We start from the raw sequence: 27,967 nt of genomic DNA, 5'->3' as shown, positions 1-27,967 counted from the left end.
ATTATTTACAACAATTWTAGTGGCATCACTGCGTCATATATCATGTTGCCAAGTTCACAAAATTTTAAAATACCTACACACACAATCTTTTAACGCCAACCTCACGAATACAATCATGTTAAAATCTAACACAGATGCACACATATGCTCCAACACTAACAAAAGTCACCACCACTGTTCACACATATAGTGTGCTCCGCACCATTTTCAATTTTCCACTGTCAAATTTACTACGGAACGAAAGAGAAACGACGACGACGATGAATACGATGTAGCAAAACGCAAGAAATTGAAATTGTGAAGCGCGTACGAGCGAAAATTTGTGAAAAAATTGTGAAAAGACGTATTTCTACGGTTGAAAAATGTATAATATTATGAGAGTTATTGTGAAGTTTTGCTAAGTTATAATAATTTGTAGTTAGTGAGTTAATTTATAGCCACTATTAAAAAGTTTGATTTTTGTTCGCTGCCGTCGTCGATGTCACAGCCGCTGCTGCGCTCCAAGCCGCAGCGAGGACGTCGCGCCCGTCATCAACGTTGCTATACCTAGTGCGACCCGAGACGAGAAGAAGCCGCCGCTGCTTCTATTTGTATTGTGTAGCCGACGTATGTGCGGCGCGAATGGACGAATGTTGTKTGAATGAGTGCGTGTGCCACCGAAGTGGCAGTGGCAAAACGCGCAGAAATATAAAATAAATTAATTAAATATACGAAAGCAAATAATAGAATTGAATCATAGTTCTGGTTCGATTGTTTAAATAATATCTAATTGAAATGTGCTCGAAAATTGATTTAAAAATGAATGTAGTGGAATTGTACTGAAAATTTTTAGTGGATGTGGAAGGAGCAAAAGTAAGAAAAGTGTAAAACGAAGATAAGTGAAGAGGTTAAGCAGAAGAAGTAACATTTTTTTCTGTTTCAATTGGGATATCAATGTCATGTGTGCGAAAGAGAGCAATAGTAGGTCTAGTTTGACAGCAACAAACCAATATAAGTCATAAAGAAACGCGAACAAAGTGTATGATAAAAAGGAGATTACAAAAGAGGAGTGCAGTGAAGTGTGTGAGTGGGAGAAGTGGAACAAACGGAATTGGGAAAGAAAACATAAAAATAACTATTCCAAATGCAGGAAGCGTCAACAAAATGGATAATAAAACAATACAATTGGATTTCAAATTACTGGTAATTAAGATTGCATTCAATGAAACAATGCATTTAATTAATGTCTTTTTAATATAAAACGGTATATTATTATGCACATGGTTAAAACAATGTACTTATTATACGCAGAAAACTGTAGCGCGCTAGTTATAATTGAGAGCAAAATAAATTAAGCGATATTTCTTTTAGGCCAGAGTAGGATTAATTCTTTTAAAATAAGGCCAATTTTTATGATTTTTTTTGGAAACAGTTAAATCTTTTTTTTCGCACGGCATTTAAAGAATATTATCTTAAATTTTCATGGAGATATATTAAAACATACGGCAATGGCCGGCTTAGAGACTGAGAAAAAGTCAAATTGCGGTGTCTTTCATAACTTAGAGCTAGAACAAGYCAAATCTAAATTTTAATTTATATTGTAAAATCACTTTGCCCAGAGGGTTTTTAACGTAACGTAAGTTGTGGGGAAAAGTTATTCACAGTTTTGAAATCTGATGTAAATTTTCATGAAATTAATATAATAAAATAGCCATACTTTTGTCAATTGTGCTAAGGTCAGTCGAGAAATTTAGACACATTTAATTAAGTTGGTTAAGGCATTTTGTATAATATCAGACATGTCCAGTTTAAGTCACAAATTGACCTGCTAATTTTTTCCATWACACAAAAATAAATAATAAATGAAATATTTATAACTCATACTTTCAAATTTCTTCAAATATACAGTGCGCAAATATTCTACAATAAGGGGCTTAATAAAGAAAAAAATGTAAAAGTCATTTACTACATCTTTCGAGTTAAACGACCGTCAATTATATTTCCTTTAATAATAATTGCTATACTTAGACATCTTAAAGTAATCATAAAATCACTTTAATTTAATTTCAAATTATTACATCTGACAGGAGCAGAACATTTTCGCCCAAATGCCCCCGTTATAAGAGTATTGATGATTCGTCTGTGCAATTGATATTACATCTAAATATAATGATATAATTTCCAAATATATAGTAATTTTTATACCAAACATTTCTGTTGTTTGGCATTGTACTGCCTTGGCAGGCATTATTATTTGTTAACTGTTCTGCGCAATGATTGCTGACGTTATTTCCATGTCGTTAAGCGCTATCGTCCCCCCATTCATTCATCGTGTTTACATTAACCTCACAGCTGCACCTCTGTTGTTGTTCTGTTATTTTTCGATAACGTGTACTTCCAAATATATGTATGTTATAACGCTGTTTTAACTCTCATTATTAATGTTGGGGCTGACTAATAGTGTGGCAGCATTCAAATTCTCAGATCGAACAAACATCAAATAAATTAGCATACATATTAATAGCAGTCTCCCTGATCGACGCTTCGCTGCTCGCTCGTTATGTTGTCTATTTGCCCTCTTCTCAACTTGTTTTCTTTGGCTATGTATTCAAAAAATGTGTATGTATATACTTATGTACATGTATATTTTTATAACTGTATTTCGCTACATTTCGCCGATATTGTTTATCATTCGCTGTTTTCACCTTCCTGTTATGATATTCAAATATACATACATACATATGTATATGAACCGACATGCCAACATACCTTTATTGTCTTAAAAAAAAAAGAAAACAAACATTATTTCGAAATAGGCTTATATTTTAATTTTTAGGGTACTTATAAAAAAATATAGTAAACATTTAATAAAATGAAAAAATAATGCATATTTAAAGAACTTGAAAATGAGAGATATTTTGAGATATTACCAATAATTTCGTTTTATCGAAATATTTTCCCATGCCGTCAGATAACAGTATTTTGAAAATTTAAATTGTGTACCATCCATATTCCTCTAATTATTTATAAACACTATTTAATTGTGTATTGGTAATACAACTAGAACTAAATTACGATTGTGACAATTAGAGACATRAGACAATCGTCTCAAGCAGGATACTGATATTAAACTTATTTCCGATCTATGCATATATTGCATTGTTTCGGTTCTTAAATTGGTTTAAAGTTTTGCAATATTTGAAACATAAGATAAGATAAGATAAATAATTGAGGAATGCACTGCGACCTTAGGTCTATTGTGCCTTCTCCTAACTCACAGGGACTCGCTTAGCCCCAGCATATTGACGAAGTCCAGTATTCTGCTGGGTGCTAACGAGGCGATGTGATCCCTATCCGGAAACATGGCTCCAAGGGCCTTCGACCTGTGCCTACAGACTGCAATGCAGTCGATTAACAGGTGCTCCGGGGTTTCAGGGTCCCTGTTGCAAAACCGACAGTTGGCKCAAGATGATAGGCCTATGTTAGCTAAGTGCCTTTTCAGCTTGCAGGKGCCGGTATAAAATGCAACCAGGATCCTGAGTTTGTTTCTTGGGAGGTTACTTAACGATTTGAACCTCTTTTGGATATACCCCCCAACTAGCAGCTTGGCATGACGCATACCGTGCGCTCGCTGCCAATACCTTTCCCCGCACACTCTTWCTTYCTTGCGGAGCAGCTTCCTCACAGTGTGGGAACCCACCGCAATGAACGGTTCGGGCCCAACGATACTGGTGGAGGCTGCGGAGCGAGCTAGCTCGTCAGCCAGTTCGTTGCCGGCTATAGCCCTGTGGCCGGGCACTCAGATTAGGTGCACCTGGTTCTTTGCACCTAGGTTGTGCAACCGTTCTCTGCACTCCTGCACCAATAGCGATTTGATCTCGTAGGAGGAGATCGCTTTTAGTGCCGCTTGACTATCGCTAAGTTTAGTTATGTGCTCGTTGCGTGATAGTTGCGGTGGAGGTTTATCTCTATACACCGACTCATAGCCAGGACTTCAGCCTKAAAAATACTCGGAAAGATTCTCATCGGAATGGAGAGCTTGGTACGCGGGCCTACAATACCCGCACCTATTCCTTCCGACATTTTTGAGCCGTCGGTGTACSACCTCAATGTACTATCCCTTAGCATTCGCTCMAGAGTGCTGTCGTTCCACTCACTTTTGCTACCGAGGGTAACTTTAAACCTTTTCGTGAATTGAGTTGATTTAGTAATGCCGTCCATTGGGAGGAGGGCAATAGGAATGTCGCCACTTATCCTCTCCATCATCTGCGACGAGATTATCTTGCCTTTGCCGCATCCCTCTSCTGTTATCTGCAGAAGTGAGTGCTTGGCTACTTGACCTATCATTATATGGAGCGGTRTAAGTTCCAAAGGGGAGCTGCCGTCGGACAGGTTCGCATAGCGCCCGTCATGCAAACACATGCTAGCCGCTGAAGCTTCGATAGTTGGGTTACCACCGAAGCTTGCGACGCTACGGAGGCCCAAGACACCGCCCCGTACGTCATTATCGGTCACATAATCATGGTGCACAACCACCTAACGATCTTTGGCTTACAGCCCCAGGATTTACCCGCCAGCCGTTTGCACACCATTAACGCTTTTGTTGCTTTGACCAGCGTTTGGTTCACATGCTGCTTCCACCGTAGGGTATAATCCAGCGTAAGACCCAGGTATTTAACCTTGCTAGTCATCTCGATCTCTCTGCCCCCAAGTGTGAGGTTCCTCAAGCCGGGTAGGGACCTGCGCCTTGTGAAAGGGACAACGGTTGTCTTTRAGGGGTTGATGTTTAGTTCCACTCCCCTGCACCACCCCTTTGAAAGATTTAGACCCCGTTGCACTAGGTCACAGAGAGTATCTTCAAATTTGCCTCTTGYTAWTATCACAATGTCGTCCACATACCCTTGGCAGCGGATCCCATTGTCAGTTAGCAATGCTAATAGTTCGTCCACGACAAGGCTCCATAGTAGAGGTGATAGCACACCTCCCTGTGGACAGCCTCTTGTCGCACCCAGACGGATCTTTGTTCCACCTACCCTGGTCTCGGCGATCCTGGTGCGCAGCATGGCCTCTATCCATCYGCGCACTGGTGCTGCCACATTTCTTCTCCATCGCCCTGGCTACACTCTTATGAGATGTATTGTCGAAGGCACCTTCGATGTCWAARAAGGCACATATCATCACCTCCCCTTTCTCCAGTGARCTCWCKATCTCCGAGGTCAACTGRTACAGAGCCGTACTGGTGGATCTTCCYGCTCTGTATGCATGCTGAGCAGCATGCAGGGGTGCACTCTTCAGCGCCGWCGACCTTATATTATGGTCTATGATCTTTTCCATAGTCTTCAGTAGGAAGGAGGTTAGACTAATCGGCCTGTAGGACTTGGCCAAGGTCCTTCCTTCCTACTTTGGGTATGAAGCTTACCTCAGCCGTTCTCCATGGGTCAGGGATGTACGCCATTGCAAGGCTCTCCCTCACCAGCCGAACAAGGTGAGGTAGCAGAGGCTGTTCACCCTGCTGCAAAAGCGCTGGGAAGATRCCGTCCACCCCAGGAGACTTGAAACATACAAATGTATGTATGTATATAAGTTGAAAATAAAAGACTCAAGCGACAAACAGTTCTTTATGCTGAATTTTTTTTCCTATTATCAAGTTTGTTTATAAAAAATAATTGGCATAATTTTTCCCCCATATACATACATACATAGTTTTTTTAAGAATATTAAAAGTTGAGCGAAGTTTATTATACATATGTTATAATGGTATTCAGACCGATTTACAAACAGGGTTGCGAATGATTCTACTCTAAMATTTTGGATCAAAAATTACATTTTCGTCTTTCAATTCAAATTTTGAGGCTTCAATGTTCAATTTTTAATTCTGATTTTGAGATTWTTATTATTAAATTGAAAGGTAATATACCAAAAAAATTGTGTTTAAAACTAAAAACTGAAATAAAAGAGGGTTTAAAAAACTGCAATCGCTACATATAACTCTAAAGATTGCCAAATTGCATGATGCATGAGCGAAAATGTGAGCAAAAATTCTAAAACCATTTATTTTTTTTTTTTTTATACTTATAAGCTTAAGAGTAGTTTTTTTCAGTCGAATAATTTAGATTATAAGTAAAAAATAGTTTTTAAATATTTAAATACGATTTTTGAGATCACATTTTTTGTTTTGCGTTCCGGTATTTGGGATTAAATTATTATTTTTAGTATAATAATTCTATTAAGCCTTGTATTTTCTTTGTCAGAGAAAATTTTTTGACTAAATACGTTAGTTCTCGATACTTTCGGGAACTTTCATTATCAACAGTGAGTTGCATTTTACAAATACCAATACAAGATTGATTGGCCAAATGTGTACATCAGCTTCGCCGTCAGCTATATAAGCATACATACATATGTAAAATATAAAAAAAACAATAATTTTTATCTTTTTCACAATAAAATTAAATTGCAAAAAAAAAGTTTCTCTCATATTAAAGCGTGGAGCTTTCCCCACTGACATTACTCTAATTCAATATTTACATTTATACCAACCATAGACATACATACATACATACATATGTATACGGTTACAAAAACTTTTTGTTAATATGTAAGCTTATAGTCTAAACTTGTATTTATATCTATATATTTATTTTTAAGTGAAGGTGGCGTAAAGTATGTACATAAGTACATATATTCAGATAAATGTTTATGTACTCAAATACATTCTACAAATTAAACACAAGCACAGTATGTACATATATATTTAAATTGCATATTTAGACATGTAGATAGATGCCACAACTGCGGCTATTTCTCTCTAAAACAGCGATAAAAAGCATGAACAACTACAAAATCCAAAACAACCACGCGGCACGACAGCTGAGATGACGAGGCTGCTGCCAGCACCAACGATGGCGTCAGCGTTAACGTTGCAGTTAGCTTGAACGCAGCTTTAACGTTAGCGCCGACATGATATCGTCGTCTATTACGAAAATTCACCGAAATGGTGAAGGTGGCAGAACAAAACTAAACTTTTGCTGCTGCTGCGCTGACAGTGGCGGTGGCAGCAATTCGACCAGGCTAGTGAACCAGCAACAAAATATACAAAATATTTACATACAAAATAAATATACATATGTACACATAAGTGGCGGAAGGTGGTAGCAGTTGTAGTGGTGACGTTGACTTTAGCAGCGAGTGAATACAAATTTCAGAATGAGAATAGAGTAGAGCAAAGTAGTAGAAAGAATAAACCGAATATTCTTGCATACATAAATATGTATGTATACWTTTATATATAGCACATATAAATATATTTATATACTTTTGTTAATAAGCATGTACATTTGTATAAGCAAATGCTAAAACATTCATACTAAATTTCTGGTATCTACATATGTATGTGTGTATGTGCAATACGTTAAAAATAATAAGAGAGAAGAAACCGAAATAGCATAGAAGAGGATATGATTGGAGCAAAAAGTAGAGTGAGGTGGAGCACATAACCTGAATGTATGTAAACATTTACATACTTATRTATATACATACAGGCAAACTAAACATATAGTGAATGCAAATAAAGTGTTGTTATTATTTTGTTGTTGTTATTCTTTTTTATACATGTTTCTTTAGCTTTTCTCCACGGCGTTTTTGTTTCTTCTTGACTTAATTAAATCCCCTTTTAAGTTTCACAATTTAAATTTTTATCACTTCTAATTGAATTTATGTGTTTCGGGGTAGGCAAGAGTCAGACGAAACGTAAATTTATATTTGAGCTTGGAAGCATGGATGAGAATTCGCAACTTAAATAAGAATTTATGTACATATGTACATGCCGTCTAGATATGTATAAATGTTTGCATTCATGATGCAGGTTGAAAAGGGTTAGTAGTTTTTTGTGTTTTTTCGAAGTATTGATTATTAAATCCAAAGTACAACCGTGTCGTTATGTCTCGCTAAAAAGGACTAATTTTCCAAGAAACACACCAGGCAATATGGGCAAGATAATATCTTGCCGAACGGTCAGATGAAAGCTTTAGCGAGTTAATTTACATAGCAGAATAGCGTGAAAACATGACCGCCATTCACAGCGGAGCCATAAACACTTTTACCAACTTCCTCTCACTGAATGCAGTCAAACCACCACCCATTTTTTTTAATTATCTAAAGAAATTTTAATTCCTATTTAAATTTTTATTACTAATTTCTTTATTAATATCCTTTTTATCTTTATTTCTTTTATTTTAATGATAAAAAATAAATGCAACAGTCTTTCCCTCCAAATATGAATGAAAATAAATTTATTAGTCATCGAAAGCCATACGAGTGGGTACTTATTATTTTTATTATGTGTATGAGATTATTTATCCATGTCTGCCTGTATATACGCGATCGAGTTACTCGAGTTTTGAGGTATCAGACTTCATAGGACATAGCTTGATTAAAATCAGGGTTCTGTTTGGCTTTATGTTGCTCTTTATCCTCTTGATACATACTGGCATTGAGCCTAACCTAGGCCCGGACCAATTTTTAGCAGATCAACCAGAAATCTTCATCCAAATTCCACCTAGGTTTGGTTATAAATGATGGAGCCACCTTAAGATTAATTGTTTTGATACCAATCGGGTTTCAGAAATCCGAATGGGGACCGATTATAATGTAACCAAAAACTGTCAATTCGACAGTATTCAATTAATTTATGTAGTTTCTATAACATCATAACAGTCGGAACTGCTTACGTAAATAGAACGGATATGAACTGTTAAGATGAATTGAATATGAAGTCACATCGTAACTTATGAGAATGATTTCTGAGATAAACAATTACGCTGCTGAACCCTCCTTAAGCAATTTCGGTCGGTAACTGGTACAAATGGATGTGTAACCCATCCATATATACACATATATACTATATGTATATATATATATATATGTATATGCATATTATTCAAAATTACATGTGTACATACATACATTCATACGAATCGGGTCATTTTGTATGGATGTTTTGCTACTAATACTACAACAACACAATAATACCTTGTCATTTAAGTCTGTATTATTCTAGAGACATCCYCCGTTATAATTGTGTTAAATGTGTGTTAATTATTATCTCCATTACARATAAAACTCATTAATTTTAAAAATTACTACTGTACTGTATGTTTGCAAGTACATACATATGTATGATTATTGGCATCACTGAAATGCTGTGTGCCAATTTAGCGATGCACTTGTTAAAAATATCCTCATTTTTGTTATTTGTCGAAAAGACTTGCGAAACACTTGTTCTTCTATGTATGTATATTTCTACAACTGGCTTGCTATCTGTTAGTAAGTGTGTAGTTGTTAGTTTGGTTAGTGCGCTGCGTTAAAGTGGTATGACCGCTTCTAAAAATGCACTGCCCCACTTCCCACTCAAATGAATAATAAACGAATAAAACGAGATAAAATAACGACAAGAAGCTAGAACTAGAATAAAAGAAAATCTTCAACTGCACAAATGCCACAACAGCTATCAGTGCATTGCATACATAAATTTTTTTTAGAATGCACTCAGTGTGAATACATAAGTACTTACATATGTACACATGTATGTTCATATGTGATACCGGTTAATTACGTAGATATATCAATGTTTTTATTAGGTGTYCTTTCTTAGAATTTAACTGCAGTTAAGTATATTATTACTCTTCTCCTAGGATGAGAGTGCATCAATAAATTTTGCTATTAATTTCTGGACCATATTTATTTAATTTTTAACTTTTCTTCATTCAAATAATATGAAACAAATTTCGAACCAATAATAGTTCCAATTTGAAAAAATATTTTTCATACCATCTACATAAATTCCTTTCGTTTCTGTATATTTCGGATCAGTATATTTACGTTATACTATATTATTTYCCATCAGTGTAAATATTTTCAGTGTTTCTATAAGGCAATTATTTATCTGAAATGTCGATACCAGTTAAGGGTTAATTATTTGACGTTGAAGTTCGAATTTTGCTCCTCCCACTGAAGTTACATAGTACATTACAAAAATTCTCTTCCTCTTTGGCAACATGTTGAAACACACCTCCAATATCACTCGGCGGCCAGAAATTTTAGTTGAATTTGGAAGTTGGCATCACCACATGGGCCCACTTTAAAGACTTTAAGAAAACGTGTTTTTCAGATGGGAAAAGAAGTTGAAGTGTTGAAATAAAAAGACGCTATGCTGAGAAGATAAATATAGAGAAATATATTTGGAGTTTCCAAAATTTGGGTGTTTTTGTAAGCTAAATASTTATTGGACCACCCTCATATGTATGTACATACTTATATAAAAGCTCGCTTCAAAATTTGTTGAACAAAAGTACTAAAGTACTAGTATAAAACAAATATTATATTGAATGCACTTGTATTGCATAAATACTTATGTACATACATACATACATATGTTTATTTGTATTTGAGWGCTTAGCTCGTAAATTTTTTACCTAAGTACCATATTTAAATACGATTTCTTATGACARCACATCATGTGAGAGCCGCTCGTTAAAATAAATATAATTTATTTTATGCATATACATAGTCATACACATACATACATATGCATATGKATGTGCAACTGACTATTTACATATGTAGTTAGTAATATATTTCTACTGCAAATAAAACATGAGCTCAGACAATAGTGCGTGCATACATGCATAATAAAGTATACATATTATAAAAAATTATGTTATAATTTTTAGAAATTTTTAATCAAGGTATAGGGTTTATATTTTAATCTCCAACAAAAANGCATAATAAAGTATACATATTATAAAAAATTATGTTATAATTTTTAGAAATTTTTAATCAAGGTATAGGGTTTATATTTTAATCTCCAACAAAAAAAATGCATGTTTCTACAGCATTAAACATTCAAATATTTAATAAAAAAGGTAAGGAAGGTCAATGTTCGGATGCAATCGAATATCTTTTATTCTTGTAAATTGCAATAATCCAAGCCAGCGAAAGAACTTAAAGTGTTAAGTAGAGGATCGGAATCTACTATACATATATAGCTCATACACTGACCGACATATTCGGCATAAGGTTTGTTAGAAAAACRAAAATCATTATACATATAATATGTAGTAGAGAGTAGGGATAATATCAAACGGATTTTATTTATTTTTACCAACACCAAATATTACGTATTAGAAAAAAATTCTCTGGGTCTCTTTAAGCTAGCTCACATACAATACCAATCATATGGAGTAAAGTCAGCCAGATGTTCGAAAATTTTGATATTAGTGACATGTGTATGAAAATTATGTCAAGTTTTCGCCCTATTTTACCCACTTTTATGATAATGTGTACCGATAAATGCGAGAAAAGTCACCCAGAAGTTCGAGCTTTATATATTAGATTAATGGCGTTTTGTAAGCGTGGCAGAGTCCTGATTACGTCACTCACGTTACCTAGCACGGACAGGCAGACAGTCACCCGGATTTTAACTCGTCCCTTCATAATGATCMTTTAWATACTTATATRTATATAGTTAGTTTTAGGTGATGCATACAACCCTTAGGTGAACAAAACTATCATATTCTGTAGCAATATGTTGCAAGAGTATAAAAATGTTAGTTGATGACACCTACATATATATCATCTGATCAAATTCGACACAGACTGACAAAAAGCAACATTGTATTCTATAGGTGTTCAAGCTTTTTATTATCACCCTCAAAATAGGCTTCCTTAATTCCAATACAAACATGCCAACTTGTTTTAAACCTCGTCTGGGTTAACATTCAGTGCCTTCAACAAATTGTAATTTTTCGATTTCGGCTCATATTCAATGTCTCATAAACAGGAATGATGCGTTTGATGAATGTAGAGTTATCAGCCACTAGTTATCAAGTCGTTTTTTGGGCAGGCCTTTTGTTACGAGGCTAGCATTGACATGCTTTACACCACAAACCGTTACCAAAATGTTTTAAGTCGATCCGCTTTGCTCATGAAAAGTTTCATTAAGATCCGACGTTTTCGAGCCAAATTTTGTTCAATGATGAGGGCCATTTCTGCCTCAATGGGTATATTATTATATGTATTGAGACAAAGAGCAACATGAAGAGATTCAAGAGCAGCCATTTCATCCAGAAAAAGCAACGGTTTGGTGTGGTCATCGATCCAGATTTATTCAAACATGATGGCGCTGAGAAAGTAAAGCATATGATAACCAACTATTTAATGCCTGAAGTTGAAGCTCGTGACATTTTGTTTCAANGTGCAACTGACTATTTACATATGTAGTTAGTAATATATTTCTACTGCAAATAAAACATGAGCTCAGACAATAGTGCGTGCATACATGCATAATAAAGTATACATATTATAAAAAATTATGTTATAATTTTTAGAAATTTTTAATCAAGGTATAGGGTTTATATTTTAATCTCCAACAAAAAAAATGCATGTTTCTACAGCATTAAACATTCAAATATTTAATAAAAAAGGTAAGGAAGGTCAATGTTCGGATGCAATCGAATATCTTTTATTCTTGTAAATTGCAATAATCCAAGCCAGCGAAAGAACTTAAAGTGTTAAGTAGAGGATCGGAATCTACTATACATATATAGCTCATACACTGACCGACATATTCGGCATAAGGTTTGTTAGAAAAACRAAAATCATTATACATATAATATGTAGTAGAGAGTAGGGATAATATCAAACGGATTTTATTTATTTTTACCAACACCAAATATTACGTATTAGAAAAAAATTCTCTGGGTCTCTTTAAGCTAGCTCACATACAATACCAATCATATGGAGTAAAGTCAGCCAGATGTTCGAAAATTTTGATATTAGTGACATGTGTATGAAAATTATGTCAAGTTTTCGCCCTATTTTACCCACTTTTATGATAATGTGTACCGATAAATGCGAGAAAAGTCACCCAGAAGTTCGAGCTTTATATATTAGATTAATGGCGTTTTGTAAGCGTGGCAGAGTCCTGATTACGTCACTCACGTTACCTAGCACGGACAGGCAGACAGTCACCCGGATTTTAACTCGTCCCTTCATAATGATCMTTTAWATACTTATATRTATATAGTTAGTTTTAGGTGATGCATACAACCCTTAGGTGAACAAAACTATCATATTCTGTAGCAATATGTTGCAAGAGTATAAAAATGTTAGTTGATGACACCTACATATATATCATCTGATCAAATTCGACACAGACTGACAAAAAGCAACATTGTATTCTATAGGTGTTCAAGCTTTTTATTATCACCCTCAAAATAGGCTTCCTTAATTCCAATACAAACATGCCAACTTGTTTTAAACCTCGTCTGGGTTAACATTCAGTGCCTTCAACAAATTGTAATTTTTCGATTTCGGCTCATATTCAATGTCTCATAAACAGGAATGATGCGTTTGATGAATGTAGAGTTATCAGCCACTAGTTATCAAGTCGTTTTTTGGGCAGGCCTTTTGTTACGAGGCTAGCATTGACATGCTTTACACCACAAACCGTTACCAAAATGTTTTAAGTCGATCCGCTTTGCTCATGAAAAGTTTCATTAAGATCCGACGTTTTCGAGCCAAATTTTGTTCAATGATGAGGGCCATTTCTGCCTCAATGGGTATATTATTATATGTATTGAGACAAAGAGCAACATGAAGAGATTCAAGAGCAGCCATTTCATCCAGAAAAAGCAACGGTTTGGTGTGGTCATCGATCCAGATTTATTCAAACATGATGGCGCTGAGAAAGTAAAGCATATGATAACCAACTATTTAATGCCTGAAGTTGAAGCTCGTGACATTTTGTTTCAACAAGACGGCGCCAWTCCCCACACATCACATCAATCAATRGATTTATTGAGAAAACACTTCGGTGAGCAGATATTTTCACGTTTTGGGTCAGTCGATTGGTTACGAAGATCGTGTTATGATATCACACCGTTAGACTTTTTCCTGTGGGAATATGTATAGTCTAAATACATGCGGGCAATCCCGCTTCGATTCAAKCCTTAGAGTAATCAAAAATTGGACTCAACGGATGACCATCTGAGATGTAGCCATGAAAGAGAATCTTCCAAAATAAATGAAAGAATGTTGTTTCGAATGATAATAAACATTGAATATTAAATTTGAAGTTTCTGTGCCCTTTTTCTTAAAAAAAAATTGAGAACCTCGAAATAGATAACCCTTTAATATATAGTAACAAAAGTTACAATTAAAATAACAGCAGATTACATATTATATTATTATTGACTGAAAACAAGAAACAACGTTGACATCGGTTGCACCGAAGCTATATTACCCGTCTCAGTTGCATTTCTTAAATATGCTATTTTGAAGATATCTTCTCAAAAAAAAAAAGTTGTCCCATACAAGTACTTGATTGAGAAGGGTCAGTTTATGTAGGTACTATATCCTATAGTGATCCGACCTGAATTTCTGTGCAGAGTGTACAATTGCCTTGAACATTAATGACAAATTTCGTTAAGATATTTAAAAAAAAAATAGTGGTCTAATATCGATCTGAAATTTTCGAAACCCTGTTTTTGCGCCAATGGGCCAAGCTGAGATCCATTGTGGCACAAGCAAATCCGAATAATTGCATCACTCAATTTTCCACAGCTAACTAATTTGTTTTAAAACCAAGTAAGATAGCGGATATTTACTAAATGAGTGAATAAAATATATACACATATGTACATATGTATGTAATAAACTCTCCAGCGCATTTTATGCATTTTCTATGAACCGTGTGCACCATAGGTATCTACAAAAAAGTTAGGAAAAAACGTAAACATTTCATGAAGTAGGCGGATGGGTAGGTGGTGGTGGTAATATAATATGTATKTATGTAAATGTATAGGCAATACAGAGGAGGAAAGCGAGAAGGGTGGAAAACATGTTAGCTAGAAAGCTTGGCGCAAGTTATACCTATCTATGTATATATACATACATATGTGTGTGTATGCTTGTGTGTGTTTAAAGCAGAAGTTGTAGACAAACTAACTACATACCTCCGGTATATGAGAGCTGCCGAAAGAGGCGCAGAGTAAATGCGGATAGAACTTGATTATCGTGCTTTTCATTCATTTACTTAACTTTAGTATTTATGTATGTATGTATTTATATRAACATGCGCGCGTATATACATATACTCTTATGTAGTAAATATATGTACATGTATTTATATTTTAATTTCGTGATGGCGCTTTATTTACAACTTGGTCTCGCATTCACAAACACTGGTACATTTCTTTGGATCGATGGATTTACGTAGCTCTTTATGTTCGCATAGTATCCAAGTATTTCGTATATACAAGCTCTTTTTATTTTGACTGTTTTTCGCATAATAAATTGATTACATTTGCAAAATTAATTTGTTTTAGCTAGCTGTACTCTCAAAATCGATTTACCTAGCATCAAATAATGGATTTTACTTTAGATTTAAATAAGTTTGCTCTTCTACTCTTTGCGAAATATTTACACTATGTTTTATGCTGTAACTGTAAAATATTATTTCCTCGGTTTCCAGGGATGTGTCTATTTCATTTGCCAAATACTATTATTGGTATGTTTCATGTTTAAAAGTTAGAACCATCAATGCCTTCCAAATACAAACCACACAGGATTGTAATATTATTAATAATTTCCCACAAAAGAAATTTTGTCTATTTAGGAAACCTCTAAACCAGGAGCAAACATAATTTTCCGTGACGTATACGAAATCTTCCGCGAGTCTTTGGTACAGAACCCAAGATTAGAAAAATTTCCAGTATTCGTATATCTGGTTCTAGAGGATTGCAGATCAGARGCGTATTCTGTAAAATTAAATTACCAAAAGCCCCATCCGTCTAAAAACCGTACATAATGGAATTTTCGAATGGGCTAACAGATGGATAAGGGTGAGATAGAATTCGTTGACTAGATGAAGGAGAGCTAAGATAATGTGCCAAGGCCACGAACAAGTCCATTTTTTGCTCATTTAGCTTCGAAAAAAATGCGGGATATTTTTAGGCCTAAGATAGGTCAAACAAAGGTCACTGACATCACATGTGAGGCAAATTCGTATTAGACGACACATGCAGATATTGCATAGAAGTAGACATGAGAAAGTCGCTGAAGCACCTCTGGKTCTGTCCAGCCTTATCTAACACTCATTATTTATATCTTCGCATTTCAAGGGACTAGATGAAGTATGAAAATTAGATATAATCTATGTACGTATAACGGCGCAGCCGTCCAGTATAACCTAACCTAAATCTGGTTCCAGATACAGGCTGATTTTATAGCTAATTTTAGGAAATTATTTATCTCCTATATGTCCATATGTGCTACATTTTAGATAAATTTTTAATTGTTGCTAATATGGAAGGGCTAAATATAGAGGTAAATTCTAAGGAGGACTAGCTTTTCCCTCAATAGTTCTCAAAGTAGTGAAGTCAATATTAAAAAATTAATATTATATTTAGAAAGTTTGTTTTTGTCACCATTCAGTGTTCTTTAGGTCAGGAATATTTGCATACATATTTGACTGATGTTATCTATTTTTCGAACTTCTCAGCTATRCTATCATCTAATATATTAATTTAATTTTTCTTCAATTACAGGTTGGGCAGTCGCTAAATCTGCTCGATAGTCTTGACGCTGTATCACAATGCGAGGCGCTTCATTATCTGCTACGAACGCTGAAATGTAAATATCCCGAAGCTTGTGAACGGGTGACAAGGGCTCTTTTCCCCCATATAACCGATGAGTTTGCTAGTTCCACAAAAACCGTAAACAAGAAACAATTGCAGCTTCAATTGTTGCTCACTGCCAAAAAGGAAGAGATTAAAACGGAAGATGAAGGCTCAACAGATCTTAATCAGAACTTTGAGAAGATCCTGTGCAAGGAAGAGATCATGTGTCTCGACGAGGACGATGACGACATGGGTGGTGGCATTGACCTGCATGCCAATGTAGAAAATTCTTCTTCCAATAACAGACACTTGCATTATAACAGCACACATGCTCTAAAACCAGATCCGCTCGATTTGATACCTTCGTCTATTATAAATACGAGACACCTGACTAAAGCGAATTCTAGTGCCACCTTTGAGCAAGCAATTGTGGGTAATAGTGTTGGCGCCATTACACGTTTAGCTGGCGATGACAGTTATAACAGTTGGGCTGAACTGGCGGCAAGTGATCAGGAGAAAAACTTGACACGCCATAACACCAAAAACAATAAACATAATAATTATCCTAGATTGCTAAGTGAAAAACTCGTGCTCAGTATCGATGACCGATGTAATCCAACTACGAAAGCGAAAGATGACTATTACTTCTATCCTGATAATGAATGGACCATACACTATCATCACAGTACGGGCGAATTTAATGTGCGAGCCTACAAACAACTATTTCGATTTCGTCTACAAACAGCGCTAAGTGAACAGCATAAACCCTTCTTGAAAAAATTCTWCAAGAATTTCATTCTATCTGGACAGCTGTTGGGCACGCGACCGCCATTACATGTACTTGAAAAAGTGCGGGAACAGCGTCTGGAAGAATGGCAACAGTTACGTCTGCGCAAACTGGCAACAGTTGCAGCGGCTACAGCGTATACACAAMAACGGCAAATTTTACCTGCGATCACATTTGATTCGGAACTGGAGTCCGAATCTGAGTCGCAAATGTCTACGTCGGTAGCAGCTCCCGAAATGTTGAAATTCGAGGAGATTACCGAAGAAGATGCGGGCGCTGGCCGTCTGATGCATGGCATGGAAATAGAGCCGGATATCGAAGACGTGCTAGGCGGTGGTAGTAGCGCAAGCGGTAGTGGCCATAGCAATAGTAGTAATGGCGGTACCACCACAGATTTGCAAACATTGGTTGYCACGACGCCAGAAAGTGTGTCGACGATGACGACAACGATAAACAATACTAACACTGCTTCATTAGCGGGAGGTGAGAGCACGACCAGCGGTAGTTTGAGCGGCAATAGTAAACCTTTACTACATAATCAGCAGCAACAACAAGGGTAATATATTTATACAATACAACTATTGCTGTAAATCTGAAAAATAATATTATTTATTTCTACTTAACATTACAGAAACAGCAACCTTGTGATAAATGGCCTTACAGCAAGCAATAATATAAATAATCTTAGCTACAATAATCAGCAATTAGCAAATATTGTTGGTGATCTTCCAAGTGTAGCTCCCAAGGAGCAGAATCAGCAACCACAATCTCTGCAGGGCATTAGTCCGCAAATCGAGCGGCAAAATAGACTGTTGGAGCAACGACAGCCGAATTTCTCCAATCAATATCTGCAAGAACGAAATGAACAGCCGCTGAATTCTTTACATTTTCCGGCAGTAAACGATGTCGCGCGCGAGAATGTTTTAGATAGCGCTACGCTGGATAATGGCAGTAACAGTAATATCAATATTAACAAAATCGAATCGATGCTCTTGCCAGGACGGAATAATTGTAGTAATAGTAGTGGTAGCGGTAGTGCTAACGGACCTGGTAGCGATTCTACGGCGATGAAAAAAATGCCTGAAAGTCTACATAACAATGTGCTCAATGCAAACCAGTCACATTTTCTGGGACTTCAGCAGCAACAACAACAACAGCAGCAGCAAGAGCAACAGAGGCTAATAAAACAAAATCAAAATCAAGATACTCCCTGTCTCTTATACACATCTAGATGTGTATAAGAGACAGATGCAAACCAGTCACATTTTCTGGGACTTCAGCAGCAACAACAACAACAGCAGCAGCAAGAGCAACAGAGGCTAATAAAACAAAATCAAAATCAAGATACTCCACAGCTGCTGCAACAGCATCGAAACGTTAACGCGAACCTGCAGCATCCRCAAACACACCCGCTAACATTACTGGGTGGTATGGCTGAGAGTGCGCAGCACCAATTGCAACAGCAACAGCAGGAACAACTTCAGCTGCAACAACAGCGCATGCAGCAACAGAGCACGAATACAGCTGCGTTCATCAACAGCATTGACAATATACTTGATAACGGTAGTTTGCCCGCTGTGATGCAACAGAAGCATCCACAACAGCATTTTAGTGCGGAGCTGTTAGCGCAATCGCCAACATTACAACAGCAAGGCGCGCAGCAATCACCACTAACCGCACATTCGCAAATGCAGCAGCAGCAACAATCACAACAACAATTGCAACACACGATACCAATGTTGCATATGCATCAACAACATGTTGACACGCTACAACAACAACAACAGCATCTGCTTTTGCACCAGCAGCAACAACAACTCGCGGGCACGTCTTCCGCTTCCACCGCACCAACATCAGGARCTTCTTCATCAATGTCAAGTGCACTCTCAACGACGCCTAGCAACATTTTGTCCGGCATTTCTGCATCAGCATCAACTTCCGGTTCGATTTCGTCAGCTTCGTTGAACGTATCCTTGGGGTTGGATGACAATGATTTATCTCACGATGAGGATGATGACATGGATGAACATGATTTGGACGACATGGAACCGAAGCAACAGCTTATTGATGGCGGTAGCAGCAGTAGCACTTCACTGCAAGCACCGCCAGGTAGTAGCGGAGCCCAAGGCGCAGCCGGCTCTGGTGCGAAGAAGGCGAAACCCAGTTATCAATGTTTGCAGTGTCCAAAGTCGTATCGAAAACGAAAATCATTATTGGATCATTACAAAATACACCCAGGTTTTTGTCATGATTGTGGGCAACCAAATGGCACATCATTGGAGGTATGTATAATGGAATTTAAATCGTTAGCTCAGTTTTATTTTTATATTGAAATTATATTTTTTTGTTTGCCTTTCTAGGAAATAATTCATCACAATCGAACAGTGCACGCCAAGGAGTTTCCATTCGTTTGTGACACGTGTGGCGAATCCTACTCGCGTCGTCAACAATTTCATGCCCATGTCGAATCTCACAGCAAGAAAGAATTCAAAAGTGAGTGTGAGTGCCTGAAAATTGTCGAAATACTAACACAAACATGAGTGTAGAGTGTACMTTAAGCGTAAATGAAGTGTAAATTTCTATAATTCATGTATATTTATACCATGTGTACATGGTCATCGATCTTTTGTGGCTTTATTTAACTTAAAATCGGTTTTCACGCTGTATTTTTTATACACTGCACTTTGGTTTTTATATCTACTTTTSTTTTTTTATACCCTGAACAGGGTATATTAAGTTTGCCACAAAGTTTTTAACGCACAAAAGGAAACATCCCGGTTGAATCGATTTAACTATGTCCGTCTGTGCGTCCGTTTGTCTGTATATACGCAAACTAGTACTTTAGTTTTTAAGATATTTGTCTGAAATTTCGCACRCGTCCTTTTCTCCCCAAGAACTTGCTCATTTGTCGGAACAGCCGATATTGGACCGCTATATCATACGAACTGATCGATCAAAATCAAGTCTTTRTATGAAGAACTTTTTTATGTGACAAGATATTTTTACGAGATTTGTCGTGTATAATTTCCTAAGACAGTGTTACTATCTGCAGTCTGGACCGCTATACCGTAAAGCTGCAAAACAAACTGAGTAATCACTTTGTATAGAAATTTTTTTTATTTGCTAAGATATTTTTACGAAARTTATCATATATTATTTGAGACAACGATAAAACTTTCTAACCAATTTTTCAGTTCGGACTACTATAGCATGTATTTTTCACCCGATGACAACCCCGTCCATGTATGGAAAACTTTTTTATCTTACCAGATATCTGTATAAATTCGCATAGATGATTGTCTAAGTCAAGTTTCCAATCTACAAACAAATTGTTTAGATCAAACACTATTGCATACAGCTGCCATTCAAATCACCCAATCGAAATCAAGATAGAGATGTTCATAATGTATCTATTTTTCCTTATGAAGTAAACTCAATTCAAATCGATATTTGCTGATTTCATACAAGGCAGCTGGAAAGAACTAGCAAACGCTTGCTTCAAGAAATTGTCCGGTGAAGGGTATTATAGTTTCGGTGCAGTCGAATTTAACGCTTTCCGTTTTTATGCATTTTTTACTAATCAAACACAATTGCATATTTCTATTTGTTAAAATTTTAATTTGTTTCGTTTTCTTTCCCTTAGCTTATTCGTGTATAGAATGCGGCCAAAAGTTTCCTCATAAGAAACTTCATCAACAGCACTTAGATACGACGGGCCACAAGGCTGACGGTGCTATTTGCGAGGTGTGCGGTGCAGATTTTCCCTCAAAAAATGCACTTTATCAGCACATCATTCGTGTCCATAAAAAAGACAACTTTTTCGAGTGCCACATTTGTCAGAATCGTTTTACTTTGAAAGCGAATTTGGAACGCCATGTTCAGCTACATACGGAAGTGAAGCGAACATATGTTTGTGATATTTGTGGTTCATCGTATTTTACATATCCGGCACTGAAGGATCATTATAGCAATGCGCATACCGATGCATCGGAATGTAAGTGCACTTTGTGTGGCAAGCGATTTGGCTCAGTAAAATCACTGCAACGACATCTGCCATCACACTCGGARGAGCGACCACATTGCTGCTGTTATTGTGATCAGGTAAGTTAAAAGTGTTATTTTCAACAACGTCAAACTCYCCTCTATCATATATATATTTTTTTTTCAATTATTTGTTTCTTGTAATTAGACCTTCAAGTGGAAAACTCATATGGTACGTCACAAGCAAACCGTACACGGTAATCAGCCATCGCCGAAGAAAGTCAAACGTTTTGCCAAGGATGAAGGTTCGTAGAAAAGTGCATGTTAATATATTTTCGAAATTAAATTTTGCATACTGTGTATTTTTTTACACCCAGAAATGGTACCGACGCCAGATATGCCGGGCCCACCTCCCGCGAAAGTKACAAAGAAATCCACCACGAGTAAACCAAAGCAGCAGGCGCAGCAACAGAATCCACAACAACAGCAGCTGCAGAGAGGTGTGAGCAATGTATCTACACCACCKCCACTTTCCACCACACCTGGTACATCTCAGCAGGATCCATTCAATGCATCAATGATTAGCAATAGCAGCTCCCAATCATCCACTGCGTCAGCGTCGGCGTCACAGCATTCACTGTCAACTAATGAATCCCARCAGAATTCCTTGTATACTCAGAGTTTTAATGCCGAAAAATTGATTGGCCATCAGGCACAACAGCAACAGCAACAGCAGCCGCAGCAACAGCAACAACAACCACAACCACAACCACAGCAGCAGCAACAACCACAACCACAGCAACAAACATTGTCACAAGTGCCGCCACAGCATTGCAATCCGGCAGCGGTGGCATCGGTACATCATACGCAACAACAACAACTTCAACAACCGCAATTACAGCAACAACGACCAACACCGCCACCCGCGCAACAGCAACAGCAACAACATCGCCGAACACCCAACACTCCGGATGGCGCCGTGAACAGTGGCCCCGCTGTACTAGGCGTGGTTGGTGGTAATGCTAATGTATCGGGCAATAATCTTTTGTCACGGCTAAATAATTTCGGTGCTGCTGCGGCTGGAGGTGTCGCCAATATAACTGGTGTATCAGAATTCCACTTCGACCCTAATCATGGTGCGTCTGCAGGACAAAGTAATGCCAGCGCATATCAGCAACATCAATTAATCAATCAATACCAACAGCAGCACCATCAACAACAACAAGCTGCATCATCAGCGACCGTGGTACAACAGCAGCAACATCTGCGTAGCCATACACCGCAAAGYCCGCACCAACCACATCCTCAACAACAACAACAGCAACAACATTTTACTTCACCGCATCATATGCCTGCGACACAACAACAATTGCATCATCATCAGCAAATGCTGCATCATCACCAACAAATGCAGCAGCAGCAGCAGCACCAACAACAACAACAACAACAGCATCGTCACAATCAACAACGTTCACCGTTGCATCATGCTACACCCGCTCAACAGTTGCAGCAGCAACATCATCAGCCATCRCACTCGCCTCAACGGGGACGCTTGCAGTCGCCACAACCGCAACAATCGCCGCTTCAGCACCAACAACAACAGCAGCAGCAATTGCAACAACAACAACAGCAATACGCGCTGCAGCAACAAGCAAATGAAGCGCCTTGGGCCAATATTGGATTTGGCGCCAGTACGGTAAGTGGTGTTGGTGCTCAACAACCTCAACCCCAGCAGCAGCAACAACCGCCCACTCAGCAACAACAGCAACAGGGTATCGTTTCTGCCAGTGGCGAGCTGAAAGACAATCCCGCCAAATTTTATATTGTTGACACGCCTGATTTTCTTGGGCTTCCCATGAATGTCGGTTCAAATGGTGGTCCTTCCGGCACAACAACACCGAATCCACATACTCAACAACAACAACAACAACACCAGCAGCAGCAGCAGCAACAACAACAACAACAGTCGACAGTTGGTCCAAATGGTAGTGTGAGCAACAAGCAGCAAGAATCACAGATTGGAGGCGAACTTATGAGTTTTCAGGTATGTTGTGGAAATTACTGTTAGTTTAGGTTAAAAATTACAAGAAATCTCCCTTCTTTCCATGCAGAGTATGTGGCCTTCCGCTGGATCTGCTGCCTCACAAATGATGTTCAGTGGAGGAGCACAGCAGCAACAACAACAACAGCAACAAACACAACAACAAGCTCAAAGTAATGCACAAAGCGGGCCAGCAGGTGGCGTAAATGTTGGTGCGGCTGACCCGCACAATTACAACAATATTGGCAGTATCCTAACGAATCTCATTGACAATGCTCCAACTTCAATGGAGTATAATTTTGATATAATGCAACCGGGTGGCGGGCAAATGGGCGTTTCACAATCTCAAGCGCAGACGCAGCAACAGCATCCTCAAAATTCACTTACTGCTCACCAGCAGCAACAGCAGCAGCAACAACAATCGCAACCACAACATCCGCACTCTGCTCACCACCACCAGCCGCATTCACTTCAACAACAACACCATAGTGCCGCTGCTGCTGCTATTGGGAATTACGGCACAGCCGGATTGATGCGACACACCAGCTTATATGGCTCGCCGAGTGGAGCTTCGCTGTATGACACTAGCGCAGCGGCGGCTGCAGCTGCACACCACCACCATCATTTGCCTCCCCATCATCCCGGTTTAGGGGATTTAACGGAACAACAACAAAAGAACAGTTTTCAACCCTATCATCCACATGCGGCATCACATTCGCTTGGTGGACATCATCCACTTGCGCCAACCGCACATCATCCACTCGCACCACATCTATTGCCGCCACCACCGCATGCCAGTATCTACGATCGCAGCGTAGGCRGTGGTTATCCCACAATGCTAATGGGTGGTGGTGTTGGTAGCGGTGGCGATGAGCAGAAAACTGTGCTGCCGCCAATCAGTGATTACATGCATCACATACAACAACAGCAACTGCAGTCACAACACCCGCAACAATCGGACCTAGTCTACTATCCAGTGAAAAATGATTGACACCTAAAATAGGGCGGGGCGTTGGGTGGTAGAGCAATGACTGGTGAACAAAAGTGTTTTAGCGGCAATAGTAGCGGCATAAGCACTTATGGTGCACCAAATCGGTTGATGCCAGAACAATTGAAAGTAAGCATAAATAATCACTCGCAGCATCAACAGCTGCAAACATTCAGACATTATCACAATCATAAAGCCGGAGATGCACATGCGCATRCACAACTACCACTACATCACCATCTTCAAAGCTATGCTTCTGCMCATCATCAGTCACCGCACGCATGGTGGCATACAATGACAGCGCTTGGCGCCACGCCGCCCGCAATAACCGCACAAGCTGCAACAGCCACAGTTGCTGCGGGCGGTGTAGAAGGTGCGATGGGAGACGATGTTAGTGCAGCAACAGCTATATATGCATCAATCGCAACTAAGAGAGGCGAACATTTCTTGTAAGCATAAGTTAGATTTATAAGCTACAACAACATAATATATAAATAAAACTATATTAAAAAAACTTTAACTATATATATGTATATACATATATATATGAAAAATATTAAGTAGTTAGGATTACGCAAGCTGCGATTTGATTCGTCAGAATGTGACCATATACATATATTCTTAAGTGTAGACCTTAAAATGCTAAAACGAACACTATTTAAAAAAAACRCGAGCTCGCTATATAATTTCCAGCAAAAGCAAGTCACTTTCGCTTTCAACATTTCACATCACTTCTTTGTAATAAAGTCATAAGTCGTACTTCCAACTGCAATAACGTTCAGCTCAATACATATGAGTACAAAAATAATTTATATTTGTCATAATTGCAATTGAAAGTTTCTGAAAAAATTCCTTCGTGCTTAACAGCGTTGTGGAACGTAAGCGCCGTTTTTACAGTATGTAGCAGTGTGTATAACAGATGAAATTATAGTGTATGCTTGCTTATGTAAACATACATAGTGTAAGAGTAAAGCTTAGAATATTACATATAACCACAATATCACAAATTTAAGTTTAAACAAATATGTAAATAATTTTAAATACATCTAGAGTTAAAATATTTTATACATATGTACATACGTATGTATATACACACGCCCACAACTACAATAGAGAGGACTTATATATATATATTTGAACCGATCAGCTACACAACAGGACATGCATATAGACGATATATGCGCTAATTATTGGCATTAATATGTATATAAATTTATACGTAGGAAGGTATGAGCAAAATAACAACAACAATAGTGGTATATATGAGAATACACACGCTTAGCATGTAAGTGGAATTATTTGATTACGCGCACATAAGAGACAGTTAAATATGTTTTACATACGTATATACTTACATTTAGAGTTCTATTGTATGTATATGGACATATAATTTTACTCATATACATATAATACAACATATTAATATGTATACATGGTTTATTTATATTATTGATTGTACATACAAAATTTATATACTATATGAAATCTCATAGAGCTACGAATGAGGTCTTTATTCACATACCCATATACACATATTGCCCATTAATGTTGAATTTATCTGATAACTCAATATTTATTTTTATTTTCAAGTATTCTTTATCTTTKGTAAATCTGGCATTAATTTGCGCTGGCTCAATCGTTATCTGTAATTTCATACGTTGTATACGTTAAAGTATACAATTCCCTATTTATCATCCGCATGCAGCTGTCATTGCAATTATTTATTATCCATTTGTCTTTAAGGCCTTATTGTAGCTAAATTTCAATTTTTTACCCTCAAAAGCCGATTTTTCTTATACAAAAATTGTATATTGTATACAATGATATAAAGAGATTTTCAGTATAAACATGTAGGCACTTAATGCATATTGCTTGGCAAGTTTGAAAATAACAATATGGCTTGAAATAATATATTTTATTTCAAAATTATATGCTTATATTGGATTTTTTTTTTTATAAAAATATGTTCTTAATTAACAAACTAATAATTCATCTCCATTTATAAACGAGCCAATGTCAGTTTCAATAAATATATTTGCAAATAAGATAGTTTTAGAACTGCACGATTGAATAGTTTTTCAACAACCCAAAATTCATAAGCTATTTGTAAACTACAACACAAATACAGTATTTGAAATCTGAGTTTAAATAGCCCAACCATCTCATTATGATCGTTAAATATTTATATGATGTTACCATATTTTCCAGCTATCATGTTAGGGCGCCTTCTACCCTAACCTCAATCACATTTTCTTGAAATTTAAATTCAATAAAAATTATACAGCAGCACACAATCGATAACTTTTAGATGTTTTGTGAAGAAGCCATTAATAAATTTGGAAAAAGCATAATTTGTCTTAAAATAAGCCTATTAATCAATCGTCCAGCACTAAAACTTTTTATACGCAGAAAAAAAGGTGTTAAAAATCCATATCAATATATATGTATGTATAATAAATCAAAGATTTCTTTGTCTTGTTTATGTAGCTTTTAAAACACAGTAAACTTCTCTAAACCTATTTTCTTGCAAAAACATTCATAACTACTTTTCTGTCAGCCATAATTTATTGTTCATTCGTTAGTAGCAATTTGGGACTGAATTTTCAAAGACAAAATTGATGAAATTGTAAAATGTTTAAATGAAACGTTATTATTTCAACAAATTTTTAAWTAAATATTAATTGAATTGTTCTAAACTGCACACTCGAATTCATACATGTAGCGAATCTCAGTATCAAATTGTTATAATCAACAAATTATTTATTTCTTTCCGCCCCATATGTTATTTTAAATAGGAAAAAATCTCAAAATGTATACATATCTAAACTTACTAATACAAAATTATCCATTTCATTCCTTACACAAACAAAAAAGTAACAAAAAAAATTATGTAATTTGCATGTATTTATAAAGGTACGAGTGCCTAATTTTATTTGGCACACACTTTTCTTATTCTTATTTAATTATATATACGGTACTTGCTCTTAATTAAACAATTTATTATATGTATATACGTATGTATATATATGTATTTATGTAAACGCTGTTAACATTTCTTTAAGAAACGACGGCAATACGATTTTGGTAGTAAAGAAACTAGAAATCTCCATTTTCCTATTTACCTACTATTCGTACTCTGTTTACAACATTATTAGCCTATTAGTCTAGCCTATACGTAGTTTAAGCTAATCTCAAACAAATTTAAAACAAAAAAACAAATCCATATGAATCTAATAATATATAAAGCACTTAGTTGTGGAGTCTGTTCTCACAGTCTTCTTTGTTTTATACTTATCTTAGCACTCTTCCATCATCCGCTCACCACTCAACCTTCTGCTGCTATTTTTATGTGTACTCCTTTGCATATGACTAAAGTTATTTGAAAAAGAGTTTACACTACTCTCGAAATAAATAATCATTGTTCTTGTTAATATATAAAAATTTAAAATAGACAACCACATATATTATGTATACATACTTATTATAATTAAAAATTGTTTTTTTATTATATT

General features: G+C 36.7%; 1 protein-coding gene across 3 annotated transcripts; it reads left to right on the top strand.

Annotated features, from left to right (window-relative positions):
• On the top strand, window positions 1-27,918 carry LOC108966327. Of its 3 annotated transcripts, none has more exons than XM_018929175.1 (10): window positions 1-1,182; window positions 16,587-18,001; window positions 18,077-18,552; window positions 18,694-19,727; window positions 19,806-19,938; window positions 21,089-21,546; window positions 21,635-21,731; window positions 21,804-23,470; window positions 23,538-24,904; window positions 27,756-27,918. In XM_018929175.1, the coding sequence occupies exons 1-9, from the start codon at window positions 1,021-1,023 to the stop codon at window positions 24,456-24,458; spliced, it is 6,363 nt and encodes a 2,120-aa protein (XP_018784720.1). In that variant the 5' UTR covers window positions 1-1,020; the 3' UTR covers window positions 24,459-24,904; window positions 27,756-27,918. The 3 variants fall into 3 exon arrangements, with proteins under 3 accessions (XP_018784720.1, XP_018784717.1, XP_018784719.1); XM_018929172.1 differs by having other exon boundaries at window positions 19,806-19,944; XM_018929174.1 differs by having other exon boundaries at window positions 18,077-18,567; window positions 18,709-19,727; window positions 19,806-19,944.
• Window positions 27,919-27,967: the final 49 nt, after the last annotated feature.

This window comes from Bactrocera latifrons, unplaced genomic scaffold (assembly GCF_001853355.1).
Source record: "Bactrocera latifrons isolate USDA-ARS-PBARC rearing strain unplaced genomic scaffold, ASM185335v1 scaffold_159, whole genome shotgun sequence".
NCBI lineage: Eukaryota > Metazoa > Arthropoda > Insecta > Diptera > Tephritidae > Bactrocera > Bactrocera latifrons.
Note: the sequence above shows the minus strand (reverse complement) of the source record. Positions and strands in the feature narration are given on the sequence as shown.